Here is a 14,773-nt window from a genome sequence, read left to right as displayed (position 1 = left end):
TGAACCATTCCTACTTCTTCCGGGTTATTCATACAATACAATACGTACGTGCTTTCCAGCTGTAAATAAAACGTCAAAATGGCTCAAAACGACCGTGGAGCTACATGGAGCAAAGATGAAGTTATGTGTTTTGTTGGAGCTTTAGGGAGACGAGCGATGCCAGGAACAGTTGAGGGGTACACGTACGAGTCTTTCTCAACTGCCTCGCGCGTTTTATACGATTCGACTGAATAAATGACCACCAGAAATACAGACTGTACATTGACAACAAAAAGCACACACATGTTGTTGTTTCATCCGCCATATTCTCGGAAGGAAGTTACTCGGTAACCACGGAAACATTTCGCGCACACGCATTTCAACTACCGTGAAAGAAAACTGCAAACATTTCTCGCTAGTGTGGACAGATGCACTAAACTGTACCGGTATACTTTGTATCGATACAGTTATACCACTATTGTACCGGTATAAGTGTGAACATGGCTTTAATCTCATTGAGGAAATGCTGGCCAACGACTTTTTGTCGAGGGCGCAACCACCTTCTTTCTCTCTCTCGGTTGTTTCCGTTAGGGGTCGCCACAGCGGATAATGTCCCTCCATCTCCTCCTTTCCTCTGTATCTTTTTCTGTCACACCAACCATCTTCATGTCCTCCTTCACCACATCCATAAATATCATCTTTGGTCTTCCTCTTTTCTTTCTACCCGGCAACTCCTTCTCCAGCATTCTTTTCCCAATATACATCGAAGGCACAACCATGATGTGCTAAATTAGAAGAGAATAATGAGACCGTCAATGACGTCGTAGCTCACTCCGGCCCCGTCTAGTCCAGAAGGAACGATCTAAAGTGGGCCACCTTGCACAATAAATGTTGCAAGCTATATACACTACATAGCAGCGATATACACTCTAGAAATACCAACCTATTTGCCAGAAAGAATCCAGAACGGCGCGAAATTGATTGAGAAGAAACGATTTTTGTTGAACTGCTCAATAAGGCTTAATTAGTCCATAACTTCATTAATAATTGTCATTAAGCAAATCTGGGTAGAAGTTATATGCACCCTAGGTGCCCCTACCTTCATGGAGAGAGAATCAAAATGGGTGAAGAAGCGATTTGTGTGGAAACTGCTCGTTAGGGCTTAATTACTCCATATCTTCATTATTAATTGCAATTATGTAAATTTGGGTAGAAACTGTATGCATCCCAGCTTAGCCCTACCTTCCTGCCAGAAAGGATAACAATTCTTCATTGATTGCGCGAGAAGAAGCAATTTTCGTGAAACGTGGACGACCCTGGACAGGCGACAGTGTGGCCAGATGAGCTAATAATTAGATGCACGCTTGTTTCCCTTTGTCTCTATTAATTCTCTTAGCTAGCTAGCTCACCATACGTTGATGCATTACATTAGCTGCTACCTTTTAATCCGTTCAGCTTTCCGTCAACCAAAACACGGGCCTGAGCAGCACATTGGTGCTCTCGCTCGCCCACTGGGCTAGTTAATGAATTTATCATTTGTCCACCTCTGTTTTGTAGATCACTATACTGTTGGCTGTGAGAACATCTGTCCATCTGCCATTCTTCATTCAGAATGAGGGGAGGAGTGCTGGGATCATGGTGTGTGTGTGTGTGTCTGTGAGAGAGCGAGCACATAACTGTGGTCAGCTAATTGGAGGCTGGATCTCCCGGGTCAGTGAAAGCCTGCAGTTTGGGTGTGGGCAGGAATGTAGCCTTTCCTTCTGTTTTGCTTCTGGGTGTCACTGTAGTTTGTGTGCACTGTAAGAGCATTGTGTAGGTATAATTTTCACTGGCAGCTGTAGCTTGTCTGCAATAGTGTCAGTAGTGTGAATTAGTGCACAACGCCCAAAAGTTGTTGTTTTTTTCTCCTCTTTCAGTAAGAATGCTGACGTTGCTTCATTACCTAGTAGAACTACAGCAGAACGGTATTATTTTCACAGACAGCTACATCATGACATGCCATGGCTACGTATCGTGACAGATTCTCATTATCTCTAGCCGCTTTATCCTGTTCTACAGGGTCGCAGGCAAGCTGGAGCCTATCCCAGCTGACTACGGGCGAAAGGCGGGGTACACCCTGGACAAGTCGCCAGGTCATCACAGGGCTGACACATAGAGACAAACAACCATTCACACTCACATTCACACCTACGGTCAATTTAGAGTCACCAGTTAACCTAACCTGCATGTCTTTGGACTGTGGGGGAAACCGGAGCACCCGGAGGAAACCCACGCGGACACGGGGAGAACATGCAAACTCCGCACAGAAAGGCCCTCGTCGGCCACGGGGCTCGAACCCGGACCTTCTTGCTGTGAGGCAACAGCGCTAACCACTACACCACCGTGCCGCCCTATTATTTATTTATTTTTTCTTTCACCAGACTACCAAGACGTTTGAATAATGGACCTGTGCTTAATTTATAATTCAGAGCGAGCTTTAGCCGTCCGTCTGCACGAAACTCTGAAACCAAACGGTATTAATGGAGTAATGCTTTCACATTTGTTCATTCATGAATAAATTTATAAATCTTGTGTTGCTGTGGCTCCCGATTCAAAATGGTCCTCCTCCAAAAGCAAAAACTCCTCACTGTTATTGCTGCAGCTGCTTCAGGAGAGTTTGAGAGACTTGGACAATGCTCGTATCCCGGCGTAAGTGGATGCATGCCTGCGGTCAGTTTTTTTTTTTTTTTTTCCCAATACCTCTTAGTCTCACTCCAGTTTACACAGATGTGCATTTATGCTATCCAGGTTCCTCCCATTTCCCCTGTTCCGTGCCGAGTGCTGGCCATCAATGCTTCACTCTCCCTCTTTCCTTCTCACATCCTTTTTTTCACCTCCATTGTCTTGGTCACAGCAGAGCCATGATGAAAAGCAGTTCAGTCAGGCTTTTAGGGCAGGACATGCCTTCATAGCACTTCATAGATTGATGTGATCCATCTGAACTGAAGCTGAACTTATCCCGAGGACTCTTATTCTAAAATACACTGCTTTTCTTAGCTCTGTGTGATGATTTAAACAATACAAGTCAGTGTAATTGGCATTGCGTGATTTCTAGAAAGCAAATTGCGCTTGTGGAGATGACGATTTTTCTTGTTTACCACAAATCATTTGTCCAACAACTTGTCACCAGTAAGGATCGGTAATGAGGTGATTCCTGTTTCCAAATCTCTTCGTATTCTTGGTGTAGCTCTTGACAATAACCTGACTCTCTTAAAAGTCATGTCTGCAGTGTTGCTTAAAAAAACAACTGCTTTTTTCATGCTGAAGAATATGTTTAAGATCAGACAGTGTATTGATGAAGCAGCAGCCAAGGCAATGGTTCACACAAAGGTAACGACCAAGCTTGATTACCGCAGTGTTATCCTTTTATGGTTTACCAGAGCGTACACTAAAGAATCTCACCACGGTACAGATGTCTGCACGTTTCATTTCACAACGTGGCAAATATGAGCACATAACACCTGTCATGAAACAACTCCACTGGCTGCCTATTGCTGGGTTTCACATGACGTCACATCCGCCTCATTAGTTATTCAAAACTTTAGCTGGTGGTCTCCCAAAGCTCAGTTGACAAAGCGTTCGTATGGAGACGGTACATTGCTCGCATGAAAAATGCCTTACGCTTGCGTTGTTTTTTTAGGTTGTTCAAATCGATCAAACCGTGAAACTGATAAAAGTTTCTTCAGGGTTTCCCGTGAACTAATAAACAAAAGGGTGAACGAACACAGGATTTCACAAAAAGACGTCGAGAAAGGTGGCTTTTGAGCCTCTCACTGAAATCGAAGGGAGCCGAGTCGAAGCATGCTCGAGTTTGCAGTGGTCACTTGGTGAAAGGTTTGTATCTCCCTCTCAGCTACTGTATGTCCTTAGTGTTTTCCAAGTACTTTTCTTGCTATGTGTAGTTATTTTATGGTACGTTTTTTAGTCACGAAGCGCTAAAGTCCCCGGCTGTTTCTCTGTTTACTCCTCACAAAGTCCATATGCATGAAGGTTGCGACAAACTTTTTCCCCAGCCATGCAGTTACAATGCGCCGTGATCACTTCTCCGTCTTGTTTAACTAAGATCCAGGTCTTTAAAGGGGTTTCTGATGATCTTTGTGAATGATTTACATGAGAGATGAGAATCAAACGAACTGTTTGTTTACACTTCAACTTGCAGCGCTTCGTTGTAAAGACGCGAACGAAAAGCTTAAAAACATACTTACACGGGCAAAAACAATACAGGATTCATTGGGCAGCGACTTGATAGCGAGGTCCTTTACCCAGCCACATACAAAAAAAAAAGTTGTAAGCCTCCATACTCTTCCACGCTTTCATCTGTTTTGCGGTGTAGAAGGACATCTGCAACACCAGATAGTTCGAGATGTCGGGGAACTCGACTGAAGGGTAGTTTTCGAGATCGTATGACAAATCCTTCTTTCCCAGGCTGTCAGGGTCGATTTCATTGCACATAGCAAGCTTCTGAATATATCTAAAGCCAGCAGTGGCTTCTAGATTACGCGCGTCCTCTGATAAGTTATCGCTAGTTGTTTGCACTACGGCAGCTGTTTAGACCACCAGCTATTTCACTTCCGGTAAAACCGCCAAGAAAAGTCACGTGACTGAAACCCAGCAATACATCAATGGATCCAGTACAAAGTCCTGGTCATGATATTCAAGTCTCTGAATGGCCTTTCTCCACCGTACCTTGAAGAACTTCTAACAAAGAGGCCCCTAAAGAGAACTAAAGCAGACAACAATGATTTGGTGGTTTCTAGTATCAAGAGAAGTTCATTTGGTGGAAGAATGCGAGTCTATGCATGTCCCAAGTTATGGAATACCTTGCCGAGAGGACTTAAGTCATGTGTAAACATTTAACAGTTTCAAGAAACAATTGAAAACCTTCCTGTTTAAATCAGCTTCTTAGATTTTGACTTGTTCATTGATTGATTTTTTTTTTTTTTTTATTCTGTAGTGATTTTAGGCTTGAATTATAATTGTTTTTGCACTTTTTTGAATTGTAAAGCACTATAAAGTGTACATATATCGCGCTATATAAATGTATTATTATTATTATAATAACTGGAGTAGATTTTGTCTTAAAATTCATCTGTATGAAATCATCTGTCAAAATCAGCATGAACTGCCACCATGTTTTCTCCCTAGTGATGAGACGGACAGGGAATGTTGTCCGCTCACCAGTGATAAATGATGCATAGTCACCAATGATACATGGCACATCGCTGTGTATAATTGCTTACATTTATCAAACAAGAACATTTTCATATGTCAGTCTATCACATGAACTGTGTTGTTTATCTCCTTGTCTCTCTCCATGAGATCATGAACAGGCAATGAAATAATAATAATAATAATAATAATAATAAACATCTATGAGACACAACTTCTTTATCATAAAAGCCTTCGGAGTTGTGCCAACCGCAAAGCGAGGAATTTCAGAAATTTTCTTTGTAATATTATTGGTGCTCAGTTTCTTTCCTCATCTCTGAATGCTTCGGGAAGGTCATCCTCTCGTACAGCCGTTCTGCCTTTTTCATATGAAAAGAGCTGTCGGGTAAGTGATTGAGGCTTTTTCCGGGGGGAAGACTTCAAAACGAAAGGATATTCTCCAAAGACTAGAGTCACTTCCCATGACTCAGTGCGCTTCCTGTCTGAAAAGGCATTTCCGATACAGTCTAGCAGTCGACTTACCACGGTCTTATTGCAAATTCTTCAGCGTAATTATACACGCAGCGGATGGGGTGGTGAAGTAACGAGCCATGTTTGAGTATTTGAAGGTTAAACAACAGTGGTGCTGGGTAATTACTATCCATTAGCAAGCTAGTAATTAGCTTTAGGTCATGGAGTAAACTGGAAGGAATTTACTGCAGCACACACAAGCTTTTCTTACTGCGAGTTATTGCTTTTAGTCTGCATTAATGATCAAATGCGCCTAGTCTTATAGTTGACGGTTATTCCATGAAATCGAGTCGTACATGAACTGATAGCCGACAAGGCACAGAGCACTGAGTTGGCTATAAGCCATAAGATTGAGTGGAATAGCCATTTTATTCTATCCACAATTCACTGGATTTTGAGAAACGGAGCATTTTTATTTTTTTGCAAATTCAATTTTAAAAAAAACTCTACAAAATGTCAGACAAAATCATTTCTACTTAGAATGTAAACAAACAGGTGAAATGACAGCAGCAAATTGTGAAAAATGCTATAATATTTCTTGAAAAGTAAAAAAAAAAAAGATATGTTCTTAGCATCAAATACTTTAATTCCATATTTTGTTGCTTTATATTTTTGTTTTTGAGTAGTTTTTATTTAATCCTCAGTTCGTTGAGCAACACGCGCCGCCATTCTGTTTTTCTCTACTCACGGTATCGCTGGGTTTCAGTCACGTGACTTTTCTTGGCGGTTTTACCGGAAGTGAAATAGCTGGTGGTCTAAACGGCTGCCGTAGTGCAAACAACTAGCGATAACTTATCAGAGGACGCTCGTAATCCAGAAGCCACTGCTCGCTTTAGATATATTCAGAAGATTGCTATGTGCAATGGAATCGATCTGCGAAAGAAGGATGTGTTATACGATCTCGAAAATGTCGTTCCCCGACATCTCGAACTATCTGGTGTTGCAGACGTCCTTCTACACCGCAAAACAGATGAAAGTGTGGAAGAATATGGAGGCTTAAAACGTTTTTTTGAATGTGTCTGGGTAAAGGACCTCGGTATCAAGTCGCTGCCGAATGAATCCTGTATTGTTTTTGCCTGTGTAAGTATGTTTTTAAGCTTTTTGTTCGCATCTTTACAACGAAGCGCTGCAAGTTGAAGTGTAAACGAACAATAGTTCGCTTGATTCTCACTTGTGTTGGCTGTTATCTCTCAGGTAAATCATTCACAAAGATCATCAGAAACCCCTTTAAAGACCTGGATCTTAGTTAAACAAGACGGAGAAGTGATCATGGTGTGTTGTAACTGAACGGCTGGGGAAGAATTTTGTTGCGACCTTCATGCATATGGACTTTGTGAGGAGTAAACAAAGAAACAGCTGGGGACTTTAGCGCTTCGTGACAAAAAAAAGTACCATAAAATAACATCCCACAGCAAGAAAAGTACTTGGAAAACACTAAGGACGTAGCTGAGAGGGAGATAGAAACCTTTCACCAAGCGATCACTGCAAACTCAAGCATGCTTTGACTCGGCTCCCTTCGATTTCAGTGAGAGGTTCAAAAGCCGGCGGCACGGTGCTGTAGTGGTTAGCGCTGTCGCCTCACAGCAAGAAGGTCCTGGGTTCGAGCCCCGTGGCCGGCGAGGGCCTTTGTGTGGAGTTTGCATGTTCTCCGCGTGGGTTTCCTCCGGGTGCTCCGGTTTCCCCCACAGTCCAAAGACATGCAGGTTAGGTTAACTGGTGACTCTAAATTGACCGTAGGTGTGAATGTGAGTGTGAATGGTTGTCTGTGTCTATGTGTCAGCCCTGTGATGACCTGGCGACTTGTCCAGGGTGTACCCCGCCTTTCACCCGTAGTCAGCTGGGATAGGCTCCAGCTTGCCTGCGACCCTGTAGAACAGGATAAAGCGGCTAGAGATAATGAGATGAGATGAGGTTCAAAAGCCACCTTTCTCGACGTCTTTTTGTGAAATCCTGTGTTCGTTCACTTTATTTAAAAAAAAAAAAAAATTTTAATTAGTTCATGGGGAACCCTGAAGAAACTTTGACCAGTTTCACGGTTTGATCGATTCGAGCAACCTAAAACAACACAAGCGTAAGTCATTTTTCATGCGAGCAATGCACCGTCTCCATACAAATGCTTTGTCAACTGAGCTTTGGGAGACCACCAGCTAAAATTTTGAATAACTAATGAGGTGGATGTGACGTCACGTGAAACCCAGCAATATGAGCTGATATCCTAGTACTAGAGTAGCCAATCAGAGCATGCGATTGCTCATATCCAGTTAATATGGATAGAATAATGCTTATTTCCAATTGAGTTAGTATCTTCAGGTTCCAATAATTTTGGTACATGACATAAAGAACTGGTTAGTTATTTCATCTCATCTCATTATCTCTAGCCGCTTTATCCTGTTCTACAGGGTCGCAGGCAAGCTGGAGCCTATCCCAGCTGACTACGGGCGAAAGGCGGGGTACACCCTGGACAAGTCGCCAGGTCATCACAGGGCTGACACATAGACACAGACAACCATTCACACTCACATTCACACCTACGGTCAATTTAGAGTCACCAGTTAACCTAACCTGCATGTCTTTGGACTGTGGGGGAAACCGGAGCACCCGGAGGAAACCCACGCGGACACGGGGAGAACATGCAAACTCTGCACAGAAAGGCCCTCACCGGCCACGGGGCTCGAACCCGGACCTTCTTGCTGTGAGGCGACAGTGCTAACCACTACACCACCGTGCTGCTGGCTGGTTATTTATTTAATTAATTTTTTTTTTTGGGGGGGGAGTTTCTGAGCACTTTTAAATGTTTTTTTTTTTTTCTGCCCTGATACAAGGTGATGGATGATCTCACCTCGTGCACTTATTCCCATCCGTGCTCACTAAGCATTTTGTAGGAACAGAAGAGTGGCTGTGTCCTCCCTTTGATCCTGCTACCCCTCCTTTCACATCCTATTGTACTGGCCAAGTCCTCATTCACTCTCTCACTCTTCTGCCTGGCATGTTGCCCTCTCTGACACCTGGCTCGAACAGTGGGGTGTCTCTGTGTGTTGTCTGCAGACATACCCATCATAAACATGTTCACGCTGACAAATGTTTACCTTTTAAACAAACGTACTTGCTTAGTTTGGCGTGAAGCGGTTGTTTTCTCAGCGATGATTCAGAACGCTTCTGACCATTATTTACACAGCACTCGTGTAATTTTCACACTACTTGCAAATGTGTGTACACACACACTGACTGTGGGGGTATGCCTGTTGGAGCAGCTGCAGAGACCGAGAGAGGCTGCACGTTATTTCCATTTAAATAGATGTCATTTGCATTTACATTACCAGATTTGTTCAGAGTAATGCATTCATCTTGAAGCTTATCCCCCGTTCTTAGCCCAGGGGAAGAGCGGCTATCTAAAGCCACTGCTTGGATTGTGTTGGAGCTTCTTTGGAGATGTCGCTGAAAATGAAGGAAGCAGTGGCACTGGGATATCGTTATTACTGAAGAGGAACTGAGCTCAGAGTTGTGTTTGGGGAAAGCCCCCAGAGCAGCAGCCCGGCTATTTCACTGCTATAAATAGTGTGAGACTTTCTGCTGGCTCAGAGGAGAGTCACTGACTACGTTTACATGCACATCCAAATCGAGCTACTGTCGGTAATCGAGCTGAAGGTCCCAGCAGGGTGCCAGAGAAATCCAATCCTACATGCACACAATGAAATCGAGCTATTGCGTGAGGTGCATTGTGCATCCGAGCCACAGGTGGCGCAACACGCCCCATCGTGTTGGTACACTTCCGGCTGTCGTCATGAAGAAGAGCTATTCAAGAGTATAAACAACGTTATCAGCAGTGTTGCCAGATACTGCTGATGTTTTCCAGCCCAAAACATGTTCAAATCCGCCAAAATGCACTTAAAACCGCCCAATCTGGCAACACTGGCAGTTCCGTGTTCACAAGTTCCGTGCTCAAGCTGTTAGGCTTGCTCTAACAGACTGTATGGCTACAAACTGTCCTGCGCAGACCACCGTTTTGTAAGACAACTTATTTTGCACAATCGTATATTTTTCTAAAGTCCATTTTTTGATTACAAAAAATATTTTTTTTGCTTACAATTTAACTTGTGTCTTAATAAACACACAAAAAGTTCAATTGTTTTGCTTTTATTGACATTCTTCAGATGTTGGACATATATATATATATATATATATATATATATATATATATATATATATATATATATATATATACACACACATACAATGACTTGTTTATGTACACAATTCACAGCTATGCAACAGCTGTACAGATGTATTTGGTGATACAGTAAGTGAGCTAAATTTTAACAGTGCAAACAATGCCACAAAAAGAAAAGATTCATGCCGTTGTCATGATTTGTTGTCATGCCGACCGAGGCTGTTGTGTTTCCCGCTTGTGGTCTCGTCACTCGTCACTTCCGGAAGGGGCAGTGCTGAAGTAAGTAGCTCGAATACGTAGCTCAATAGGGTTTACATGCACTAAGTAGCTCGGCAGAAATCGCATAATCTAGGTCGTGTAGCTCGATTCCGAGAAATCAAGTTCGGTTCAATTTCAGCCGAATTAAGGTGTATAGGGTGGCACGGTGGTGTAGTGGTTAGCGCTGTCGCCTCACAGCAAGAAGGTCCTGGGTTCGAGCCCCGTGGCCGGCGAGGGCCTTTCTGTGCGGAGTTTGCATGTTCTCCCCGTGTCCGCGTGGGTTTCCTCCGGGTGCTCCGGTTTCCCCCACAGTCCAAAGACATGCAGGTTAGGTTAACTGGTGACTCTAAATTGACCGTAGGTGTGAATGTGAGTGTGAATGGTTGTCTGTGTCTATGTGTCAGCCCTGTGATGACCTGGCGACTTGTCCAGGGTGTACCCCGCCTTTCACCCGTAGTCAGCTGGGATAGGCTCCAGCTTGCCTGCGACCCTGTAGAAGGATAAAGCGGCTAGAGATAATGAGATGAGATGGGTGCTTCCCTCCCAATATCTCCTGTTCCACATTCCAGCCCAGTTGGCAGCAGTAATGCACCTTTAAGTTGGTTTGCCAACCACCAAAAAACCCTAAAAATAAAAAAGGCAATAAAATATGGAATGAAAGTATTTGATGGCAAGGATGTATCTTTTTATTTTTCAATAATTATCATTATCACCGATGACCTGGCAACTTGTCCAGGGTGTACCAAGTCGAGTTTTTATTTCGTCCTCTGTTGGTTCAGCAGCATGCTCTGCCATTTTTTTTTTCTCTCTACTCACCATATATGAGCTGATATCCTAGTAGTAAGTAGCCAATCAGAGCGCGCAATTGCTCATATCCAGTGAATGTGGATAGAGTAAAATGAATGAGTTCCAGGATGAAATTTTTTTTATATTGCTGAATGTGATTTATAAATGTGAATTTTTATCCCTCTCATCTCCAATGACCTTCAGGTCTCTTACTGTTTGTTTAGGATCTTTGCAAATCTTTCTGGCAGATTTTTTTTTTTCCCTCGGACTCAGACACTGCCAAGGAGAGGAATTAAAATGACTGTGTCCCCATTTCTGAATTATGGTTTTACTGTTGGTGATGGCATCCCTGAATGCTCAGATATCTTTTTATATCCTCCAGCTCTGTAGAAGCTCCACAGTTTTTTGTTGTAGGTCTCGTATTTGCTGTTTTTCTGAGCTCACGGACTTTTAACATGTGCTAACGGTTTTAACTCATTACACACTTTAATGAGACAGGTTTTTGGGCTTGCTAATAAAGAGCACTGCTTACTTCGCTGTAATGGTGTTTCAGTCGGCAAAAAAACCCATGTAATTTTGTTTTGTAGTTTTTGTAATTGGGCAGCACGGTGGTGTAGTGGTTAGCGCTGTCGCCTCACAGCAAGAAGGTCCGGGTTCGAGCCCCGTGGCCGGCGAGGGCCTTTCTGTGTGGAGTTTGCATATTCTCCCCGTGTCCGTGTGGGTTTCCTCCGGGTGCTCCGGTTTCCCCCACAGTCCAAAGACATGCAGGTTAGGTTAACTGGTGACTCTAAATTGACCGTAGGTGTGAATGGTTGTCTATGTGTCAGCCCTGTGATGACCTGGTGACTTGTCCAGGGTGTACCCCGCCTTTCGCCCGTAGTCAGCTGGGATAGGCTCCAGCTTGCCTGCGACCCTGTAAAAGGATAAAGCGGCTAGAGATAATGAGATGAGATGAGTTTTTGTAATTTTTCTTTCAGAAGCCAGGTTTCAGTCGAGTAGTGACGGTGATTTACACTGTCACCGTAAACATTACAAACCTGATTTACATCCTTTCATACTTTCTTCTGGAGTAGATTATACTGCATATCAACGAGTTTGAATAGATTCACATTAGACGTGGACTTTATGTATTATGTCTTCTGTCTTCAGAAGTGGACTTGGAAAGCTGGTGTGTGTGGAGCAGTTGCATTCTCTTAATTGGAACCCAGGTTATTCTTAATGAGCTCTTCAAGCCCAAACATGGGTTTATGGGCTGTTGCTATAGCAACGCAAGCAGGCAAGCCTGTTAAGTGGACAAAATGGTTTGAAGTGTATAATTTAAAGGAGCACAGAAACACACACACACACACACACACACACACAGTCCAGCATGGTGACATCTCACAGCATTTTATCACAAGGAGCTGAAAATGATCCTTAAAAGGTCAAAGTTGAAACATCTGTGCTGACTCTTCACAACTGTTCCTCCTTGTTACTACTTTGTCTTTGCCTCTCTGTCTGTTTCTTGCAAATCTTTCTCAGCAGGCTTTATAAACGCTTCTGTTGAATAGGGCTGGGCAATAGGACTAGTATTAGTACCGTAGGTTTACGTGATCCTTTTTAGGTGACAACACTAAGCAATCGCTCTGTTCTTACTTCCTTCTCTTTTCTTTCTCATCCTTTCACAGTTCTCTCTCTCTCTCTCTCTCTCTCTCTCTCTCTCTCTCTCCCTTTGCCCAGTGTAAGTTTCAGTAACGTTCTCAGCTCAGCGCAGACTACACAAACACAGTACACAGGGTGTGTGTTTCAGGTTTTCAGTCCTCTGTTGGAGATCAGGAACGATTCATCGTGTCCGTATCTACTTCAAAGCAGGCCGTGTTCTTCCACCGTGTTAATTTCTGCACCCTGATTCATGTATGACTGAGCAGAGACACTGGTGTGGAGCAGACAGACATGTTGGGGAATGTTTCCTAGGAGAGGGGGAGGCTTGTGTCTGCACCTTGAGGCTTGTAAAAGCTGAACATTTGTTTAGTTATTGTCAGGTTTATATCTTAAACATATGGGGCGTGTCACCACAAGATAAGTCCAGTGTAGTAAAAGTTCCTTCTAAGATGTAGTGATTTTGAATTTCTAATTTTGCTGTAAATGCGTTACTTATTTTATAATGTATTGGTCACCAAAATATATTATACTGGGAAAACAACCTATAAACTAACTTTATTAATTTCAGTTTACACATCGTAAAGTTTAGTTAAGTTATTCTCCAAATTCAATTTTCTGTTAAGATGAACATTTTTTTGTTAAAGTGCCATTCCACCATTGGATGTATTCTTTGGCATAAAATACAATATATTTTATGACAACATGACTAGATAGAGAAATCTTTTAGCTTCAAAATGATATATCAAACATATAATTTTTTGACAACGACAAGTATATTAATTTTGCGACCAAAGTCACCTACCCTTTTAATTTCCGCGCATGATGTCATCGGCAGGTTCCCCTTCTTGTGTACCACGTGTCGGTCTATTTTTAGACCAGGAAACCCCCAAAGTGAGAGAGTCATTTCTCCTCGTATATGGGGGCCAAAAAAAATGGCAAAAAATTGAGTTAATCTTTCAGTTAGCTAGATTTATTGGTATTAGCTAGATTTATTGGTATTATTTTTATCGCGTTCTATCCGCCATTGCTGATAATATGTGCCACGTCACATGTCACGTGGTACACAAGAAGGGGAACCTGCCGATGACATCACGCGCGGAAATTAAAAGGGTAGGTGACTTTGGTCGCAAAATTAATATACTTGTCGTCAAAAAATTATGTTTGATATATCATTTTGAAGCTAAAATATTTCTCTATCTAGTGATACCATTTATATATGTTGTCAAAATATATTGTATTTTATGCCAAAGAAGACATCCAATGGTGGAATGGCACTTTAATTTCTGTGTGCCTTAGCTGCACCAAATTTCACAAATGACCCCTTATTTTAATGATGGCTAACAGGAGATTTAGAATAGCCAATAAAACAACTTTTATTTTATTTTTTTTTGGACAAACTGGACTCATTCTGTTGTGACACGCCCCATATTTTGTATACGTACGTTGCACGAGATTTCTCTATATTAAGAGAATGCCCTTTTGTCAAATTAATGGTTGAGCAAATAATGTTTTTCTGACGATGCGTTGGTAAGGCAGTGTTTAAGATAAGCGAACATTTCTTCTGTTAAACTTTTTAATTAATTGCAGTGTTAAACATTTTCTACCCTGTGTCTTTTCTGTCTTGTTTTAGGACAGTGACATCCAGAAGAAGATTGACCATGAGATTCGGATGCGAGAGGGAGCGTGTAAACTCCTGGCCGCTTGCTCACAGAGGGATCAGGCGCTGGAGGCCTCGAAGAGCCTGCTCACCTGTAACGCTCGCATCATGGCGTACATGTCCGAGCTGCAACGCATGAAAGAAGCGCAGGTCATGCAGCGGGTGGCACGGAGGTTAGGCATCTGGTTCAGTTTTTCCTACTTCAAGGCCTTATTTCTACATTAATCATTTTTCATTATTTTTAGATTGTATAATTTGAGTGTCTGGTAGAAGCTAAGTAGCTTTACAGAATCATGACACACAGTTCAAAAAGTCAGACAGTTCACATGGCTTTGGAGCTGGATCAGTAATTAGCGTGAGGTCAGTGGACATGTGACCCAGGATTGTGTGTGAGAAAAGGAGGGGAAAACGCACATGTACTTTACTTTGTTTTTAGAAGAAGCAGGTCATTAAAAAGACAGCAGATAACATCAAAATACGCAGAGATGTCTGGGATTCTGCACAGCACACGGCATCGGATAGCGTTCGTGGAAAAATTGTACAGAGGTCAGTTAGAGTTCAGGAAT

At 42.6% G+C, this 14,773-nt stretch overlaps 1 protein-coding gene across 4 annotated transcripts in view; it reads left to right on the top strand.

Annotated features, from left to right (window-relative positions):
- Positions 1–14,773, top strand: part of rtkna (rhotekin a) — a 150,160-nt gene that overhangs the window by 106,182 nt on the left and 29,205 nt on the right. For all 4 annotated transcript variants that reach the window (XM_060907185.1, XM_060907186.1, XM_060907187.1 and 1 more), the window contains exon 2: positions 14,181–14,380. In XM_060907185.1, the coding sequence (XP_060763168.1) occupies positions 14,181–14,380 (200 nt within the window). The remainder of the gene's footprint in view (positions 1–14,180; positions 14,381–14,773) is intronic.

This window comes from Neoarius graeffei, chromosome 24 (genome assembly GCF_027579695.1).
Source record: "Neoarius graeffei isolate fNeoGra1 chromosome 24, fNeoGra1.pri, whole genome shotgun sequence".
Taxonomy (NCBI): Eukaryota; Metazoa; Chordata; class Actinopteri; order Siluriformes; family Ariidae; genus Neoarius; species Neoarius graeffei.
Note: the sequence above shows the minus strand (reverse complement) of the source record. Positions and strands in the feature narration are given on the sequence as shown.